This window comes from Myripristis murdjan, chromosome 9 (assembly GCF_902150065.1).
Source record: "Myripristis murdjan chromosome 9, fMyrMur1.1, whole genome shotgun sequence".
Taxonomy (NCBI): domain Eukaryota; kingdom Metazoa; phylum Chordata; class Actinopteri; order Holocentriformes; family Holocentridae; genus Myripristis; species Myripristis murdjan.
The window spans coordinates 17,396,834-17,416,182 of record NC_043988.1 but is presented as its reverse complement, the minus strand read 5'-3'; the positions used below and the strand labels follow the sequence as shown (position 1 = coordinate 17,416,182).

Here is a 19,349-nt window from a genome sequence, read left to right as displayed (position 1 = left end):
TGAATTTAAGGCCTCCTACTATATTATAATGGTAATAAGTAAAAAAAAAAAAAAATTTAAATAAATGAACTTTATGAACATTTGGTTACTTTTAAGCAGATTTAGAAATAAAGACAAATTGGTCTCAAACAAATCTCTTATCAGATAGGACACTTCTTTTGTTTATTTTATCAGTAATCATATACCTGTAATATTTTATTTCAGTGTTTTTAATTGTAATACCATAAATCTCCTAGACAGCACTGATCCTGAGATTTTAAATCTCATTTCCATGCACGGACAATAATGATTTGTCATCCTGCTGGCAGACATATTCAGAATACCTTTCTCAAATCTATTTTTTAAGTGTCCTCCATGTCTTTGATTTGAGGAAATGGGCGTTTTTTTACGTGTGAAACGTCATAGGACAAACATCCAATGAGGATGGGAGCTGTTACATCTACCAATCAGCATAGACACAGGAAGTAAATTGATCGTGGAGGAATTCACTCCGCAAACTTAACAGCTGACTCGGTGTTGTTAGTTTTTATGTTGGGCTTTACATTTTTAGCCTACATGCTGAACTCTGGGGTGCAGAAAGTATTTTTATAGTGAAGTGGCGACGTGCTCTTTGAGGACTGAGTGCAACTCCAGGTTTGTAGTCTGCATTTAGAACAGCTGTTACCTGTCTTCGCAGCCCCGGTCACTGATAAAAATTAAAAAAAAAAAAAAAAAAAAAAAACAAGTTACACGTCTGCTCCGGACAGCAGTCTACATGCATGCTGACCGGCCGTCATGCATACAATGGCTCTTTATATGACGGGACGTCCTGACTCGACCGGGCTCTTTTCCGCCCTTGTCTAAATGAGATATGATGATTAGTACCTATTTGTTGCGTTTTCGTTGCATCAAAACAGTAGTCACGGTGTGCATTCAAGACCTTAGTTATCCACGATGTCTGCATTTGACTTCAAGTAGCCTAAACATTTCAGCGATATTTACTTTTCCAGTAATCAACATGAGATATCAACGAATATGCAACAAACAGTGTTTTGACGCAGAATCCAGGTTTTCAAGGAGTTTGTTGTTTCTGTATGCTGATCAAAAAGTACCACCTACCTGCCCGTAGTTCCTCACCTCGCTTAATATTCACTTATAAGTTACATCTGACAGTGACAGTAATGGTACGCTGATTGCTAAACGCCTATTTTTTTAATCTGTTATGTCCACAGCTCATTGCGTCCCAGGTTTATGGAGTTTGGTGATGGGTTTCTGGCAGCCGGTGAATAACCTTAGAGACTATGTATCCCAGAATCCTCCGGGGGTCACCTTTTTCCTATGTCTGCTGACTTTGGCTCTGTCCTTCATCTGCCTCAGCTCTTACATCCACACTCACACCCTGCCCAACCCGGACACGGCTAAGGTCAGTGCTCGTTTAGCCCAAACCCTTTGGAGAATCACACACCAGATCAAATGCACATGTAAAATAAGAAGCATGTGTGCACACTGACACGTGACCTGACACTGTGGGACGGTGTGGATCCAGTTACTTGCACTAATCAGGTGTGATCTCTAGTGTGCAGTCTTTTCTTCTTACAAATTGAGATCGAAGACTGGTATGCAAAAGGGGTACCAGTATAATGCTGTCCAGCTGTGTGACTGCATGTAATGAGGTGCTATAGCAAAGCATAAACTTTCATCTCCCGTCAGGACTGGAACCACCTCCTGTCAGCCTTATCACAGTTCCAGCTGTGTGTGAAAGCCAACGTCAGCTCCGTCGAGCTGCTCTCTCCAGCCTCTCCCCCTCTGGAGCACGAAGCGAGTGGAAAACCCTCAGTCAGCCCTGGAAATACCCAGGCTCCGGTCACCCAGTTGCATCTTAAGGTGCCGCTGGTTGTGTCACCCAGCTCAGCCAGTCAGTCTCCAACAGGCCTGCGTCTCCACAGCAACATGATGGCAAGTCAGCTAGGTCTTGCAGGTTGGTATCGTGTGATGTGGAGGTACCGAGTGGGATGTTAAGTAGCCTAGTATATGAGTATTTTTGTTGTGAAGTGTATGTTAGTATTCATTACAGCATTTTTTTTACTCCCTAGGCAATGAGACTGTAAATGTGACTCTACATTTCGAGTCTGGGAATGACACCCACACCTGCCTCACCATAAGTGCCCCAACACACCTCCTACCCCGCAGTGTGTGAGTACACTTTTGTTGGCAAGTTCCTCAGTGCCTGAATTGCGAAACAATGGAGACTGATGTGCAAAAAAAAAAAAGTTGCTGTCAACCTGGTGAATGAGTCTTCTTTCATGTGCTACAGACTTCCTCCATATTGTCCAGAAAGTGAGAAAGTCATCTCACCTCTCAGTGTGGTTTCTCTGGAGACAAGCAGCCAGTCACCGACAGCATCACACCTCTGCTACAGTCTGCAGTCCAGACATGACCCCACACTCATGATCATGTTAACGCAGGTACGACGCAATGCATATGGAGGAACACCATGACTGTGTCACCATAATGCAGATATTTTCTTTTCACCCATTAAGTCACTCTCTTGTCCTTGTCGTTTTGTAGGAGCAACAGGGTGTGGCAGGGCGACACCTGTTGGAAGTCAGTGTGTTTCTGCTCGCCATTTGTTTGATGCTCGCTTTATCTGCTAGTCTGACACACTCACTGGCACGCCGCTACCATGGGAACGGACTTGATCTGCACAGTGTAACAGTTACCTCTTATATTACCACACCACATTATTGTTATTACATGATTGTTGTTTCCAGTTTTTCTGACTGTGGCCACTTACAGTTTGATTTTGATTATAGAGCTGCAGTCCAATTTAAAAAAACATTTAACCTGTTAAAGCACTGACTTATTGCCTGACAGATTCATTATACAGGATCTTTCTCAAAACATTGCTTACATAGATAGCCTAGATGAACTTGGAAATTTCTATGTTCTCTATGATTTACCATGGGTAGTGTGTCACTGATCTCCAACTAGATGGCTCAGCAAGATGTGTAGACTGTTTAAATTAACCTGGTTGCCCTCCTTTCAATTACAGGAACCTTTAATGGACTCCTGAGCATTTTTCACGCCCTACATCCTGAAGAAGTCAACTGGTTGACAGAAGAGAGGAATAATTTATTTGTTGAATAATAGACACAAGTAACATGAGAAGAGGAACAAGCCAGACATGAAACATGGCTGTAAGGAAAAGAAAGCTGTAATTATAATGACTTTTCAATTGGTAATACCCACATTTTTGACTAGTCATACAGTATGCATTGTTACACACTGATATACTTTGGTTTGAATAACCCCACCGTGAATACTTAGAACAGTATATATCATCACTCTCATGTTCAGTGAATCCAGGGAATGATTTTCACTACTGGGCGCCACTTTACCTCAGCCTGCAACATCTGTCCTATGTCAGTTAATGATTTCCTGCTTTTGCCAGACTGACTTTTGACATCCCACAGAGTGTCAGTGTGTCATTCAGCTGTGGGTTGTGCATATTAATGGAGTATTAATGATGATGTAGTAAGAAACAGAGTTTTGAAAGTCAAGAGGCAAATTGCACTTGTCTTGTTTTTACTAAATGTAACATGACGTGAGTCTAGAGGCCCTTTCTGTTAGATGCTGAGGAGCTGACCCCCCCAAACCAGGTGCTCACCACTGATATTTTAGATCGATGAAGAATTATCTCAATCCATTGTAGCTGCGCTGGAAATATCTTGATGTGACACCATGTTTTGTCAAGTCATCTGCTGAAGTAAGAAAAAATACTTCTCCAAACAGTGAAACTGACCGACAAATGTTAGGTGTGTTGCTAATAGCTGTTTTTGCTTTCTGTAGTAACACCTGGATCAGGTTGGCCTTTTAATATGGCTTTAATGACTTACTGACTTTTCTACTCTGAGAGTAGTAGTATAATGATATAATCGTGTTAACAGAACGGTTCCTGTTTCTCAAAATGTCAGTGCACTCAGGGTCTTTGAATGTACCAGGTTAGTGTTTCCGTGTCTTATCCCTGTTTAATTTCCATCCTTAAGAGCAGCATTTTCCAGGTGCAGTATGTTTTATAATTCATGTGGCTGTGTTAATCCCGGTCAATGGCAGAGTGGCATACTTACCTTCCACCACCAGATGCAGAACTATCTTGTAACTGGTTATTTTTCTCAGAGTGCTGTTTTATTACCATTTTCAAACAAACTGCCAGTGTGAGAAATGGCTCCCATTTGAAATAATTCTACACTTCCACTACCAGCTCAAAAATGGATGGCTGTAGTGAACAAGATGCCCTCCCTTCAAAGACCACAGCAGAGGGAAGCATTAATGGTAATAACCCGGTTGTAGAAATAAATTGGTCATCAGTCAGGTTTGGTTGTGGATGTTAAGGTAATTTATTTTTACCTGCCAGTCACTGCCTATTTCACAAGTAGACCGAATCAGTCCATGCACACCTTGTGTCAAGAGCTATGCCATTTTAATAAGGAACTTTCTTGCCCAGTTGCTAGTACCATGAATGATGTCAATGGGCTGCTCAGCAACCTGGAGTAAATTAACTAACATAAGAAATTCTGTTTAAGTGAAACTTGAGGACCAGTTATGGTAAGAGGGATCAGAGCTCTTACAACTTTTCCAAAAAAAAAAAAAAAAATGAATTTGTGTAAATGAATAATGTGCACACAATTGTTTTCTGTGCTAATAAATGTATTATCAAGGATTCAAATCTTTCATGTCACTTGTCCAACATGTCTGCAGCTGAGTGGCTGAGTCCAGGCTCAGGGATTCCTCTGAACTGCAGCCTTTCACGCAGCCTGTCGTCCTGAATTGCTGCACACTTCCTCCAATCAGCGTTAAGAATGCTCGGAGGCTGCTTTCTGGCCGCTCTGATTGGCGTCTGTGCGCGAGACGGAGCAGGGGGAAAGTAAGCGAGAGGACGGACTGGCTGCTTTCTGCGCGGCCTGCGGCTCACTGTTTCATGATAACCGACAAGGAAACGCAACGTTACAATCGACTTTTTCCCCTCGGACGGATTGTTACACTAACGTGAAGCCAGTCTAAACTCGCCCTCACATTAAAACGGTTTGCAAAGTTGGTGAACATTATTTGACACGGCTAACGTTGCATTCTTGTACAGTTGTTAGCTAGCTAGCTAGTGTTAACGTCGCCTCATGCACAGTCTATGCAAGACGCTAACGTCTTCTAGCTAGCTCGCTAAGTTGCTTAACACAGTTATTGATGCAGATGCAGCGTAAACAAGTCTGAAACGCTAGGTAATGTTTTCTGTCCAGTGTTCTTTATGGGGACACGATTGGGCATCACCCCCCACCAACGCTGCTCTTAACGGCTTTACGTGATGATTAACAAAAACATGAGCGGTTAACGTTGGGGACGATGTCAGCTCTTTGCTGTGATCCAGAAATCTGAGTTGATCTGTAGAGGCCTCCCACGTGAGTTTCCTGAATTGGAAGGAGGCTTCTCTTAAACAGTGGGTGTTTACTAGTCTCCTAGGCCTTGTTGAGAACAAATGGGCATCCTGGTTGTTATTACTAACGTCGGATTATCATGTCAGTGGAATAAGTAAGAGAGAAATACCCAGAGAGCTGTTACTGATTATTGGTTTCCTCTTCCACAGTAAAGCCAGCCTTTCAAATAGACAGTTGTTGTGGTTCTTTAAGATGAAAGCTACTGAGTAGAGCTCAGTGGGTCCAGAAGAGGCCAAAGAGAAGACCGAGAAGGAAACAGGAAATAGCAGTGTTGACTGACCATGGCCTACTCAAACTACAGTAGCCTGAACAGGGCTCAGCTCACTTTTGAGTACCTGCACACAAACTCGTAAGTATGACTTTGTTGACATACTGATCATTGATTTGCCATGTTATCAGGTTAGGATAATGATTAGCATGCATTTCTAAGGAGGTGTGTCATTGACAAATTTGAGTTTTAAACTTAATGGGATTCAGCAAGTAGTGGTGGTCAAAGCCACTTTAAAGTACATGCCTGACAACAGTAAATGAACTCAACAGTAGTCAGGGTGGGTCTGAAATTGCTCAAAAATTTAAATCTTAGTGTCACCATTCACACAGTTCAGTCATGGGAAAGTTGCTGTCTCACACCAGCAAGCCTCTCTCATGACACAAACAAGGATTAAAAGCCAGTTTCATTATGCAGAGAGCCAAATGCAGAACTGATGACAGCTGTTACGGACTGTTTCACTGCTATGAAGCAGAGCACAATATTTGCTCTCAACATACCCTGACAAAACTCCTCAGTCAGTAGGCAATTTGAATATTCGTTGTCCAGCTCCTTATATATCATGTTACCAAGGAGTGTCATTCCCATGTGCCGGCTAGGTCAAAACAAATTGGTGTCAGTAAGCCTCAGCAAAAATGAATTTCCAGCTAGTACCTGAAAGAAGGCTAGTAAGTATGTGTCTTCCTCAGACAGCTTTTTTTTTTTTGTGTGTGTGTGTATCTGTTGCTACATGTGCTGGAGGTTTTTAGTTTATTAGTGCTCATTGTATTTTGGGGATTTTCTCTGTCTGGATGTAGCCAGGTTATATAGTTAAGAGACAATGTGAGATATAGTGGTTTGCACACAGTTATTCAGCTTACTTTCATCACATAGTTGTTTGAAAAATTCTTTGTTTTTTCCTTTATTTTACGTTGTGTTTGCATTGATACACCACATTCTCAATGGACTTCCTGGTCAGTGATTAAATAAAAAAACACACACTTAACACATGGAATTCAGTGTCAGCAAGCATCTCTTATCAGTAGATCCTCATTCCTTTACCAGTGTGTACTGTCATCTCAGCTTTAACACTTTGTTATCATTAATAATGTATTTTGAATGAAAACAATGTATTGTCTGTTTTCAGGACAACCCATGAGTTCTTATTTGGAGCCTTGGCTGAGCTTGTGGACAATTCCAGGTATACATAAATATTTGAAACAGAAAATTATCATTCACAAGTTATTTGGTTTGGAATACCCAGTAATAGCCTGCTTGCACTCTTGTTGAAAGGACAGAGAGTTGCAAGTTTTTTGGAGACTGTCACCTTTTTTGTTTTATTCCAAACTGGGATACCTATCACACTTATCTCCCAGGCTGTTTCATGTTTTAGTCTGTGTGCAACACCGCATGACTTCACATTACCATTAACATTTTCCAAAGAATACCATACTAGTAGATTTTTTTAAATGCATTTTCCTACCTCCTGTTAGGTAGTCATTACAGTAAGAAATTCAAGTTTGGAAGACTTGAAACTTGATTGAGATAGGTAATCCATCATAGTGATCGACCTGCTCTAGTTTATTTTGTTTCAAACTGCTTTATTGTAAAGTAACTTAAGGTGGAAGAAATTAAGACAGGATTTTCACTGTGATGGATTACCTGTCACAAGCAAGGTTCAAGTCTCTGCAAATTGATTTTTGATGGACAGATATCAGTGCAGCAAATCTAAATAAGTATGGTATGTTCGGAAACAGTTGGTAGTAATAAGTAAAGTACCCATACAGCATAGCACAAAGATGTCAAAGATACGGCCCGGGGGCCAGATCTGTCCTGTGTGTATGTCTCATCCAGCCACCAAGATGTTTTGGAAGGAAAGGGAAAAACACAAACACAAACATTTTATTGAATTACATCTTTCTTTTAATTTCATTTTTTAAATTTAAATATCTGCAGTTATTATGTGTGATAAGAAAAGAAAATAAGAGGTTTCTATGTGAAACTGATGAATTAATGATACATGATAAATTATGATAAATTAAGTAGAATCGGCTGGAAGTAAAGTTAAAACCAGCAGGCTGTTTGCTGCATGGATTGTAGAGTTTTTCAAAAGCGCAGGGAAGCGCAGTTATTTTCCTCTGGGAGGTAAATTGCAAACCTTTATTGTATATATTTGTTGCATTTCTCTCTTTTGCTTTATGTAATTCTACATTATGTGTTATTTTCATGACTCACCATGCAGTTTCTCATTGATTGGCATGATACAAAATGATTGATTTAAAATGATAAATCAGAACATAGTCTAAAAAATCCATGTGTCAACTTGGGTCATATTGATGTGAGCCAAAAATACTTCTGCCCCTGTGAGGTCTCGTTTGAACAAATGCGGCCCTCTACCTAATATGAGTCTGACACCCTTGGGGTAGCACATGGGGCAAGACATGATTAGGAAGTGGAGACTTACTTTGTAAGTAAAAAGTCTTACATTGATTTCTTTGTTTTATAGAGATGCCAATGCCACACGAATTGACATCTACACAGGTATGCATCAGCCTCACACCTGATTACACATTGAAGCAAACACATTTACTGTTCCATCCTAACACATTATTCTCTCACCCTCCTGCTTAACTGACAGAGAAGAGACCAGAACTGCGGGGTGGCTACATGCTCTGTTTTCTCGATGATGGTATAGGAATGGATCCTAGTGAGTACCACTCCGACATCATCAGAGACAAAGCTTCAAACTAGTGACTTGTCTGTAACTACTGCTGTTCCATATTGGTCCATCGTACATGTCTATGAGGAGTTTCCTAATCACAAATGCTGATACTCTACTCTTCTTCTTTCTGTTAGATGAGGCAACCCATGTGATTCAGTTTGGAAAGTCCAGCAAGCGGTCGCCAGAGTCCACTCAGATTGGACAATATGGAAATGGACTTAAATCGTAAGAGCCTTGCTGAATTCCCAAGTGATTCTGGCAGTGTGTGGATATACTTCTTTGAGAACCTTCAGAAATAACTGAAACACTCGTGTGTGTTTCCACAGGGGCTCCATGCGTATCGGGAAAGACTTTATCTTGTTCACTAAAAAGGGCAACACTATAACTTGCCTTTTCCTGTCAAGGACATTCCATGAAGAGGAGGGACTGGATGAGGTCAGAGTCAAGGGCTTTTTGTGGAAATGAAAATGTAATTCTTATAGTCTATTGTGTGCCTGCTTTGTTCCTCTGCTTTTTTGCCATTGTTTGGGTGCATCAGATTGCCCATTTTACTTCAGTGTTGCACTGTGTCCACCAGGCTGAAGTTTATAGTCCAGATATTGTGATTTAGCCAAGTTCTTTTAAAAGTTGTATGTTACCCAAAGCACAAATTTAAGTTTTTTGCAGTTAAGACTGCTCTGACTTGGAGAGGGATCTAAGTGTTTTTTCATCTTTTCAAACCTTCTCAAACATCTGTGAATTTGTTCTTATGTTGTTTGGTTGTCTGTCCTCAGGTCATAGTGCCTCTCCCCGCCTGGGATCTGACAACCAAACAGCCTCTGACTTCTGACCCTGAGAAGTATGCCATAGAGACAGAGCTCATTTTCAAGTATTCACCCTTTAAAAATGAACAGCAGTTGATGGAGCAGTTCAAGAAAATAGAAAGTAACAGTGGTAAGTGTGTATATTCACTTGTGTCATGTGTATCTCCATATCAAAAGTCAAAAGATGAGATGTCTATCAAATGAACAAGTTAATGCCTACTATCCCTCAAATATTGCCTACGTCAATGTAAAACCACTGATGGTTTGAGGCTGTAAAAAAAAAACTGTTTTTGAGGATAAAAGTCTTGTTTTAATGAAGTTCAAGATGCATATTTTTTTCATAAACGGATATACACTATATTACCAAAAGTATTCGCTCACCCATTCAAATGATCAGAATCAGGTGTCCTAATCACTTGGCCTGGCCACAGGTGTATAAAATCAAGCACTCAGGCATGCAGACTGTGAAACAAGACATTTGTGAAAGAATGGGCCGCTCTCAGGAGCTCAGTGAATTCCAGCGTGGAACTGTCATAGGATGCCACCTGTGCAACAAATCCAGTCATGAAATTTCCTCGCTCCTAAATATTCCACAGTCAACTGTCAGCTCTATTATAACAAAATGGAAGCGTTTGGGAACAACAGCAACTCAGCCACGAAGTGGTAGGCCACGTAAAGTGACGGAGAGGGGTCAGCGGATGCTGAAGCGCATAGTGCAAAGAGGTCGCCGACTTTCTGCACAGTCAATTGCTACAGAGCTACAAACTTCATGTGACCTTCAGATTAGCCCAAGTACAGTACGCAGAGAGCTTCATGGAATGGGTTTCCATGGCCGAGCAGCTGCAGCCAAGCCACACATCACCAAGTGCAATGCAAAGCGTCGGATGCAATGGTGTAAAGCACGCCGCCACTGGCCTCTAGAGCAGTGGAGATGCGTTCTCTGGAGTGATGAATCACGCTTTTCCATCTGGCAATCTGATGGACGAGTCTGGGTTTGGAGGTTGCCAGGAGAACGGTACATTTCAGACTGCATTGTGCCGACTGTGAAATTTGGTGGAGGAGGAATTATGGTGTGGGGTTGTTTTTCAGGAGCTGGGCTTGGCCCCTTAGTTCCAGTGAAAGGAACTTTGAATGCTTCAGGATACCAAAACATTTTGGACAATTCCATGCTCCCAACCTTGTGGGAACAGTTTGGAGCGGGCCCCTTCCTCTTCCAACATGACTGTGCACCAGTGCACAAAGCAAGGTCCATAAAGACATGGATGACAGAGTCTGGTGTGGATGAACTTGACTGGCCTGCACAGAGTCCTGACCTGAACCCGATAGAACACCTTTGGGATGAATTAGAGCGGAGACTGAGAGCCAGGCCTTCTCGACCAACATCAGTGTGTGACCTCACCAATGCGCTTTTGGAAGAATGGTCAAAAATTCCTATAAACACTCTCCTCAACCTTGTGGACAGTCTTCCCAGAAGAGATGAAGCTGTAATAGCTGCAAAAGGTGGACCGACATCATATTGAACTCTATGGGTTAGGAATGGGATGGCACTTCAGTTCATAGTATGAGTAAAGGCAGGTGAGCGAATACTTTTGGTAATATAGTGTATAATGTTTTGGGGTGAAACCTGAGATGTTGATTATTTTTGTATGTTTTATGTGGAAAGGCACTCTGGTGATCATATATAATCTGAAGCTGATGGACAATAGAGAACCTGAGCTGGATGTAGAGACAGATCACCAGGACATCCTGATGGCTGGGACACCTGCTGAAGGAGTGTGAGTATTGTGTGACGCTCTGCCCAAATTGACTTCATTAGAAATGTTAAATGCTAGAATAATCAGAATCACAAGTACTTCATTGATCCCTGCGGGGAAATTGGGTAATTAACCCATATTGTTGGGAATTGGTTGTGTTCAGCCTACTGTTGATCTTCCTGATCGGAAATTGTATAGAATTCAATGGCCACACCTCTTCCTTTCCAACAGAAAACCAGAGAGGAGGTCATTTCGAGCTTATGCTGCTGTGTTGTACATCGACCCACGCATGAGGATCTTCATCCAGGGGCACAAAGTCAGGACAAAGAGGCTGTCCTGCTGTCTTTATAAACCAAGGTAGCACGCTCTCATGAAAATGCAGTTGTACTGTATCTGTAACCCCTTTATTCCAACCAACAGATCTCCATGTGTGCCTCTGGTTTGCTAACAGGGTTTATAAATACTCATCAACTCGTTTCAAAACACGTGCTGAGCAGGAAGTGAAGAAGGCTGACCATCTTGCCAAGATTGGTGAGTCTGGTTTAAACTTACCACATTTTTCCTTTTTCATTTGCTATGCATGCCGTCTCTGTGGTTGTCTCTGATGTGAGGATGTTTTTGTGTATTTGTTCCAGCGGAAGAGAAAGCCCGAGAGGCGGAAAGTAAACGCTTGGCTTTAGAGGCCAAATTAGGAGATGACCTGTCGAAAGAGTCACGGGTAAACCAGAGGACATGTTGGTTAATTTGTTGTCGTGTCAATGTCTGTAACCAAGTCTGTTGTAAAAATGTTGTCAGTATTTGGACAAGACAGAAATCCAAAAATGTCTTGTCATATTTTTTTGGCTTAAATCCTGTTTCTAAATCTCTCTTTCAGGCAATTCTGAGAAAGGCTCAGGACACAGCTATGATGCTTCGACGGGATGCTGACATGAAGAAGAAAATCCTGGAAACCAAGCAGAGGTATGACAGACAAAGCTGTAAAATTTAAGCGTACCGAGGCAGTTAGAAACTTGTTTTATGTAGAGAGCCAAACACAGAGCCATTGTTTTCCATTTATTTGATTCCCCATGACTCTGACCTCATTGTATATGTGTCTCAGCAGTCTCCTTTTCTTTCTTCCGCTTCAGAGCATTAAAGGAGCCGAAGGAGCTAAGTTTTATATTTGGGATTAATATTCAGCAGAGGGACCTGGATGGGATGTTCGTTTACAACTGCTCTCGTCTCATCAAGATGTATGAGAAGACTGGGCCTCAACTGGAGGGAGGGATGTGAGTTAACACACACACACACACACACACACAGAGTCAATAATGGGAATCCACAACTGTCTTTTGAATCTAAAATAATTATTTTATGATTGTCTGTTTTGGATGTTTAGGGCCTGTGGCGGTGTGGTGGGAGTAGTGGATGTTCCATACCTAGTACTAGAGCCAACTCATAATAAACAAGACTTTGCAGATGCCAAGGAGTATCGACATCTACTTAAATCCATGGGGGAGCATCTAGCTCAGTACTGGAAGGACAGTAACATTGGTGAGAATTTCTGCACAACAATATTTCCTCTGTTAATTCAACAACAGCTGCCCTATAGCTAGAGAAAAAAAGAACAATGCATCATCATGACTTATTGCTCACCCAAAACAGGCAGTTTACTCACTGTTTGATGTCAGAATATAAGTATACAAACAACAGTAAACATGGAAGTGTACTGTTATAATGTGTAATAACCACAATGGATTTTGTTTTTCAAACTGACTGAAAGAAACAGATTGTGGATACAGGTAGCAGGGATGAGGTTTCTCCACAGAGCACTGTAGCTAGGCTTACCCTCCACCTGAGATGACTTCAGACATGAGCCAGTTTAGATAACTTGCCAGGTGCTTTCCTTTTGAACTGTACCAAGCACTGCCGACAAAATTTGTCCATGAAGCCATTCTTTGTAAAGAATCTGTTATCCGCACTGTCATTAACAGCGTCCCTCCAGTAAAAAGTGCCTCAGTCCAATTTTTTTTTTTTTAATCTTTTTTTTTTTTTTCCGGCATTTTCTGCTTTATTTGACAGTCACAGTGGAGATAGACAGGAAAGGCAGGGGAGAGAGGGGGGATGACGTGCAGCAAAGGACGATTTGAACCCCGGTCGCTGTGATCGGGACTAAGCCCTGGTACATGGTACGCGTTCTTTACCGATGAGCCCCCGGTGCACCCCAAGTGCCTCGGTCCAACTTGACACAGGATTTACATGCAAATAAGAGAGGGAGAGATCAGTATTTGAGCTAGAGGAGCAACATAGCTTAACATATTGTTGTAGCTGCAGTGATGAACAAGTAAACACTTTAGTTTGAATATTTAAGTTGCTTTGTGTATTTTGCAGCTCAGAAAGGTATAGTGAAGTTTTGGGATGAGTTTGGCTACTTGTCTGCCAGCTGGTCTGCCCCCCCTTCGTCAGAACAAAGATACAGGAGACGTCGTGCCATGGAGATACCAATTACCATACAGTGTGGTGAGTTACAGATCTGTTTACAAACACACAAAGATATATACACACACAACACACACATCACACGCAGTCATCCAGCAAACTCAAATCCACTCTCTGCACTCTGTCCTTAGACAAGTGTTTAAAATGGAGGACACTGCCATTCCAGATGGACGCAGTGGATAAACGTTACCCAGACAGCTGGGTATGTCTGATGAACCCTGACAGCACCCAGGACAGGTACACACATACACAACACAACAGTATTTGGATGTGTCAAATTCTTTCTTCATACGTAGCCAGGCGAGATTCAGGATTAATTATGAGTTGAATTATTTGTATCACATTTGCTTCTTAGCAGTAGTTTGTGATTTCCCCCGAGGTCTGCCCACATATGTATTTGTGTGATCTGTCAATGTCGTGTTTTAGGTGTGATGCTCCTGAACAGAAACAGAACCTGCCATGTGGCGTCCTGAAGAAAGACAAATTGACAGCTGAAGACAAACAGAGAGAGCTTTCAGAAAAAATCAAACAGCAGCAGGAGAAACTAGAGGCTTTGCAGGTATCTTTTTCTCTTTCTTTCTCTGTCTCTCTCTCTCTCTCTCTCTCTCACACACACACACACACACACACTTTCTGTGTAAGAAAGTAAAGACTATATTCCCTGCTCGCAGAAAACCAGCACCATAAAATCTTCAGCAGATGTGAAGAAGCTACCACTGGAGGTCAGCATGAGACCAACCACAGAGAGCACACCTCAGGTACATACACTCCATACTCCAGTTAACATTATGCTCATTCTAGGCCTGTTTTTTAATAGTCTTTAAATAGCACTTAATCTAATTTACAGTCATGATTTGCCAAGACTGATTTTGCTTCTTAATTATTGCATCTTTTTTTTTTTTGTTTAGCTCTTAAGTGTACTCTTATTTATGATTTTAAGTCATTGCTTAGATTGGGGAGGGAGGGCGGCATGGTGGTCAGGGTGTTACTGAATCAGACAGCTCATGAATCACCAAAACTTGCTATACTATTCTGGTTGAACTATTATTTGACACTCTGAATTATTCTGAATTATTCTAAGGTGTCTGATACATTAACATTGTCAAATCAAACTAAACAAAAGAGTTTTTGGTCTTTGGTCATATTCTAGGTCATTCATAGGCCCTTCTCATCCTCAAACAACTACTGGTGGTGGCTAGGCTTTTTTTCTTGCTGATATTTGTTGTTTCTCTCTCCCTCTTTGTCCCTCTAGGCAACCAGGTCCTCTGAGAGGTCCTTATCACGCCCCCGCTCCCCACCACTTCCATCGCACCTTAAAAACGCCCCCAGTGCCCCCCCAACTCGTTCTGCTCCTCAGCGCCCCACCCGAACACCTGTTCCTCCCCCTACACCTCCCAGAATCGAACCATCCAGGGCCAGAGCTGCAGCGAAGTCTCCCTCATCTGCAGCAAAGCCTGCCAAAGCTCCTGCCAAAGCCGCCCCACCCAGCCGCAGCTCACGGGTGAGTTATAGGTTTTATGGAGATAATCTATAATTGTGGTTTTGTTAACAAGTCAAAGCTAAAAAATGTTGAAAGCAAAAATTACAGAAATGTTTTTTTTTTGTTTGTTTGTCTGTTTTGTTTTGTTTTGTTTTTTGAGGTGCTATGTGCCCCTGGTATGCTATGTATCCCCTCTGCTATCCAGTTTGTCAGAGAGGAATTGGGTTCCATAATGGTAATGTTCACTTTCTCCCTCCACAGACGCCAGCCAAAGCAATGCTTACCAAATCAGCACCTGCAAGCCAGCGTAAGAGAATTATACAGCAGGAAGACAGTGAGGAAGAGGAAGAAGAAGAGGAGGAGGAAGAGGAGGATGGAAGTGAGGAGGAGAGTGAAGAGGAAGAACCACAGACTAAGAAGTCCAAAATGGCTGCAGCAGCTGGTAACCGTGGGAAGGTGGCAGAGAAGGCTGTACCTCCCAAACGTGGCAAGTTGGCAGAGGTATACACACAAAATAGCTCAGAATTGAAATTTGACTGCTAAAGGCAGTATTTGTTTTCTTTTTGTTGAAACAGTAGAAAATTTATGAGCTACAGTGAAGGGGACATGTAAGAGTAGGTTCTGGTGGATTTGAATCAAGGAGTTCCAGACATGTGCTTTAGCTGCTACACCTTTGCAAGCTAAGGAACTCACAACTCTTTCACACACTGACAAATGCAGGACAATAAAATCGGTGCATTAAAATGGCCGTTTGGTGTTCTGTCCAGCCCTGCACATCCATACAAAAGTTAGCCTTGATCATGGAATTGTCTGGGTGTGTGGTGCGTTCTGGAGTATGCTATAAGGACTTAATGATGTGAAAGGAGGCTGCAGTTTTCACAGGGTTTTATCACTAGTATTTTTTTTTTTTTTTGGTTGAAAATATGGCTGCAGGCACAAGGCCAGGAGTTGCTTTAAGTAGGTTACTGCAGTTCCAGTCAGAGCACCTCTATGCTGTTGACGTTACAGGTTGCCTCACCCCCCCAACCTGAGAAGAAAGGAGTAGCTACTCCTACACGACAGCCCCCCACCACTTCTTCCTCTGTCACTAAAGCAACCCCCACACAACAGCAGGGACCTAAGGTCAAGGTAGTTTATCCCGTCCCTCTCTCTACTAACTTCAAGTGGAGGAGAGCTGTCTCTGCTCTCAAACATCTCAAGATTAAAAGGGGTTGTTCTTCTTATCTAATTTGGGTGTGCTGTTTTTCACAAAGACAGTCTCTTCACACTATCCTCTCCTTCAGCAGAAGCAATAATGTCTTTCTCTAATAATTCCTGAAGCATGTCAGTCTCACCCAACTAGTACATGTCACCCTAAGTCTTTCATCTCCTTTGTCCACAGGAATGGAAACCTATTCTGTTTTCCTCTCTCTCACTCCCTTTTTAGTAGAGCTGGAACTAACTGTTATTTTTCATTATGGATTAATCTGTTGATTATTTTCTCGATTAATCGATTAGTTGTTTGGTCCATAAAATGTCAGAAAATGGTGAAACATGTTCATCACGATTTCCCATAGCCCGAGGTGACATCTTCAAATGTCTGGTTGTGTCCCAACCAACAGTCCACAACCCAAATATATTAACTGTCATAGAGGGCTAAAGAAACATGAAAATATTAACATTTGAGAAGCAGAAAATTTGGAAATTGTTGTCTTAAGGACTCAAAATGATAAAGCAATTATCAAAATAGTTGGCAATTAATCGATTATTCAACAAATCATTACAGCTCTGCTTTCCAGTGAAAGGAATGTGTTTCTCTGTGTGTGATGATATTGATGATTGTGTTATGTTTGCAGGCAGCTGAGAAGGCCACAGAGCAGGAACCAGAGAACGACGCTAAGAATGCACAAAAAGGTGAGACAGGACAGGTAGCTCCACTAACAAGATGATATGCCCCTCCTAAATTTTAACCAAAAAAAATCGCAACATGAGGTGGAAGTTGAACAGTCTTTTTTCACTTCCCTCCTGCCGTAGATAAGGGTCTGCTTGTTGAGGTGCGTGTCAATAAGGAGTGGTACACAGGCAAAGTCATTGCTGTGGAGACAAACAAGCAGAGTGTGCGCTGGAAAGTGAAGTTTGACTACGTACCCAGATCCACCCCCAAAGACCGCTGGTAAGAGGCTGCGTGTGTGTGCGTACATTCTTGGTGTTGGTATCCTCAGCACATTGTGTGGCAGATTGTTTATTTCCTTTATCTGTGTGTGTCTGTGTGTGTGTACAAAGGGTGTTCAAGGGTAGCGATGAGGTTCGGTTGATGCGGCCACCATCTCCAATCACCCAGACCCCTGACACCCAGCAGGAGACTGAGAAGGGCCCCGCCCCCATGGAACCGGACACTACTCAACCAGGAACCAGTCGAGAGGTGACAGACAGCCTCGTCACCATGATGAGGTGAGCTCTTTAAACCAGTGCCCACGGTTGTCCATGTAGGAAGGGTTCATAGTTTCATAATTTGGAGTTGAGTATTCATTATGCAGTACAGTTGATTATTGCCTGGCCAGAAAATTGCCTTTAGTCTGTCTCAAGCTCAGTTCATGGTTACTTGAAACAGACTTACACTTTGTTCCATTGAGGGAGTGATTTATGATGCATTTATTGTGCTCTTCATCTTTGCAGGACAATGCTGCGCTACTTCTTCCCTCCAGATTTTCGGATTCCAAAGGACGATGTCAACAGTATGACAGCTGAGGAGTTGGTGGCATTTCCTTTGGTGAGACTGATCTTAGATGACCTTATGATTTGGTTGTAAACTCAGTAGTTTACATGCAACTGAAAAACGATAATGTAGTTTTGCATAAAATGTAACTAAAAGTCTAGAGAATAGGGCTCTCCTTGGTGTGTGTCCCTATTCATAATAATGTGTGTTTATGTGGTTGTCTCCTCCTTGTAGAAAGAGTATTTCCAACAGTATGAACTGGGTCTCCAGTCATTGTGTAACTCCTACCAGAGCAGAGCTGATGCCAGGGCTAAAGCTGTGGAGGAGAAGAGCAGCAATGCTGAGATCAAACTGAAGGAAGCAGACGAGAAACTGCAGAAACTGCGAACAAACATTGTAGCGCTTCTGCAGAAAGTACAGGAGGTAAAGCTGGTTACTCACTGTTTTAAATGTAGCATTACTAATTAGACACCAAACATTGTTCGTCTATTTCTGAAAAGATCATGGAAACTAGCTCTGCATTCTCATTCTTTCAGGACATTGACATAAACACAGATGACGAGCTGGATGCCTACATAGAAGATCTTCTCACCAAGGGTGACTGAAGGAGACCCAGAAGTCAAAGAAATGAAAAAAGAGGATTCAGACACATGCACATAAACAGACTAAATGGCTTGAACATGTCATTCCAACAATGATTTGCTGACAGATCCATGAAGACTCATGCTCAGTTCATGCTTCTGTTTTTATGTGCAGAGTTGGTCATACTTTATATGTGCATAGGCACCTGAGTATATCTGAGGGTATACTCAATGTTAATCCTTACAGTTGTTGGATCAAAATGGTCATCTTAATTTTGATCTTTCTGTTTGTTTTAGTTAGCACCAGCATGCTCTTGGAGTTTGGGCAGGTTTGTCTGGTGGTTCTACTTTGTTGGTGAGCCTTTGGGCCTGTGGGTTCCTTTTTTAGTCCTTTTATATACCTTCTTGTGTATATTTATCTATGTTTAAGCCATCCTATCACTGTTGACCATTGAAATAACGTAGGTTCAATACTTTACCCAACATGGAGATTGTATATGATTAACATTTAATTCCTCCTTTTGGTCCGTAGGTGAGAATTTATTTGACAAACCAATAAGTAATTCAAGACCTATTCAGCCAGGTTGTCCTTTCCACTCTGGTATATATTCAGACATAAACTTTTGTTTTTGTGCACTAAAGGAGAAACACTTGTCAGTGTTGCCCATCACCCTCCAATATCCTGTTCCTGCCCATAGAGAATAACGGTTTGCCTACCGTAAGTTTAGGTGATTTGTGACACCCACAAGCAAGAACTACTTAACTGGGTTTTATCAGTATGATTATTTTCTTAAATCCCTCCTTACCATTAAGCTATGACTGTTCTTTGTGTTTGATTTGCGGGGGGAAAAGAAACATTTTAGTTCAATGCAAAACTTGTGTTCATAATTATTCAGTGCCTGTGCTCCTTCCTTTGAACAGATTTTTAACATACCATGGAAATGTTTTAATAAAAGGTGCATGTTTTCAGTCGTTTTGTTCTGATTGGAACAAAGGATGCTGTATTTTTGACAAATCTTTACATAGAACAACAATAAAACAGGTTCAGTATCGACTCTGCTCCATATTGCTGTTGTGTAATTTAGATCACTGCTTGTTCTTTTGTAATGCCTGTATTTCCTATT

The 19,349-nt window shown here is 41.8% G+C and overlaps 2 protein-coding genes across 5 annotated transcripts; both read left to right on the top strand.

Annotated features, from left to right (window-relative positions):
• The first annotated feature begins 452 nt into the window (after positions 1-452).
• On the top strand, positions 453-4,633 carry LOC115365908 (transmembrane protein 248). Its single transcript, XM_030061121.1, has 7 exons — positions 453-633; positions 1,212-1,402; positions 1,690-1,957; positions 2,073-2,172; positions 2,294-2,444; positions 2,548-2,688; positions 3,032-4,633. Exons 2-7 carry the CDS (start codon positions 1,244-1,246, stop codon positions 3,050-3,052), a joined length of 840 nt encoding a protein of 279 aa, XP_029916981.1. The 5' UTR covers positions 453-633; positions 1,212-1,243; the 3' UTR covers positions 3,053-4,633.
• A 256-nt stretch (positions 4,634-4,889) lies between these two features.
• On the top strand, positions 4,890-19,287 carry morc2 (MORC family CW-type zinc finger 2). 4 transcript variants are annotated; one of them, XM_030060363.1, is made up of 28 exons: positions 4,890-5,061; positions 5,615-5,814; positions 6,860-6,913; positions 8,219-8,253; positions 8,351-8,419; positions 8,569-8,659; positions 8,761-8,869; positions 9,208-9,367; positions 10,901-11,012; positions 11,223-11,348; positions 11,443-11,522; positions 11,627-11,709; positions 11,866-11,951; positions 12,119-12,259; positions 12,370-12,524; positions 13,362-13,490; positions 13,601-13,706; positions 13,896-14,028; positions 14,141-14,227; positions 14,722-14,970; positions 15,211-15,450; positions 15,958-16,077; positions 16,785-16,842; positions 16,963-17,101; positions 17,212-17,379; positions 17,605-17,698; positions 17,879-18,067; positions 18,181-19,287. In XM_030060363.1, the coding sequence occupies exons 2-28, from the start codon at positions 5,747-5,749 to the stop codon at positions 18,247-18,249; spliced, it is 3,150 nt and encodes a 1,049-aa protein (XP_029916223.1). In that variant the 5' UTR covers positions 4,890-5,061; positions 5,615-5,746; the 3' UTR covers positions 18,250-19,287. The 4 variants fall into 4 exon arrangements, with proteins under 4 accessions (XP_029916223.1, XP_029916222.1, XP_029916225.1 ...); XM_030060362.1 differs by having other exon boundaries at positions 4,890-5,070; XM_030060364.1 differs by lacking the exon at positions 4,890-5,061 and adding an exon at positions 5,088-5,467.
• Positions 19,288-19,349: the final 62 nt, after the last annotated feature.

What these genes read in the sequence shown, in the direction of transcription:
- morc2 (XM_030060363.1), top strand. Translation starts at nt 5,747, where the DNA reads ATGGCCTACTCAAACTACAGTAGCCTGAACAGGGCTCAGCTCACTTTT. An exon ending in CCACAGAGAGCACACCTCAG is followed by an intron (nt 14,228 to 14,721) that starts GTACATACACTC and finishes TTGTCCCTCTAG; the next exon opens with GCAACCAGGTCCTCTGAGAG. An exon ending in AACGTGGCAAGTTGGCAGAG is followed by an intron (nt 15,451 to 15,957) that starts GTATACACACAA and finishes TTGACGTTACAG; the next exon opens with GTTGCCTCACCCCCCCAACC.
- LOC115365908 (XM_030061121.1), top strand. Translation starts at nt 1,244, where the DNA reads ATGGGTTTCTGGCAGCCGGTGAATAACCTTAGAGACTATGTATCCCAG. An exon ending in CCAACCCGGACACGGCTAAG is followed by an intron (nt 1,403 to 1,689) that starts GTCAGTGCTCGT and finishes ATCTCCCGTCAG; the next exon opens with GACTGGAACCACCTCCTGTC. An exon ending in CACCTCCTACCCCGCAGTGT is followed by an intron (nt 2,173 to 2,293) that starts GTGAGTACACTT and finishes CATGTGCTACAG; the next exon opens with ACTTCCTCCATATTGTCCAG.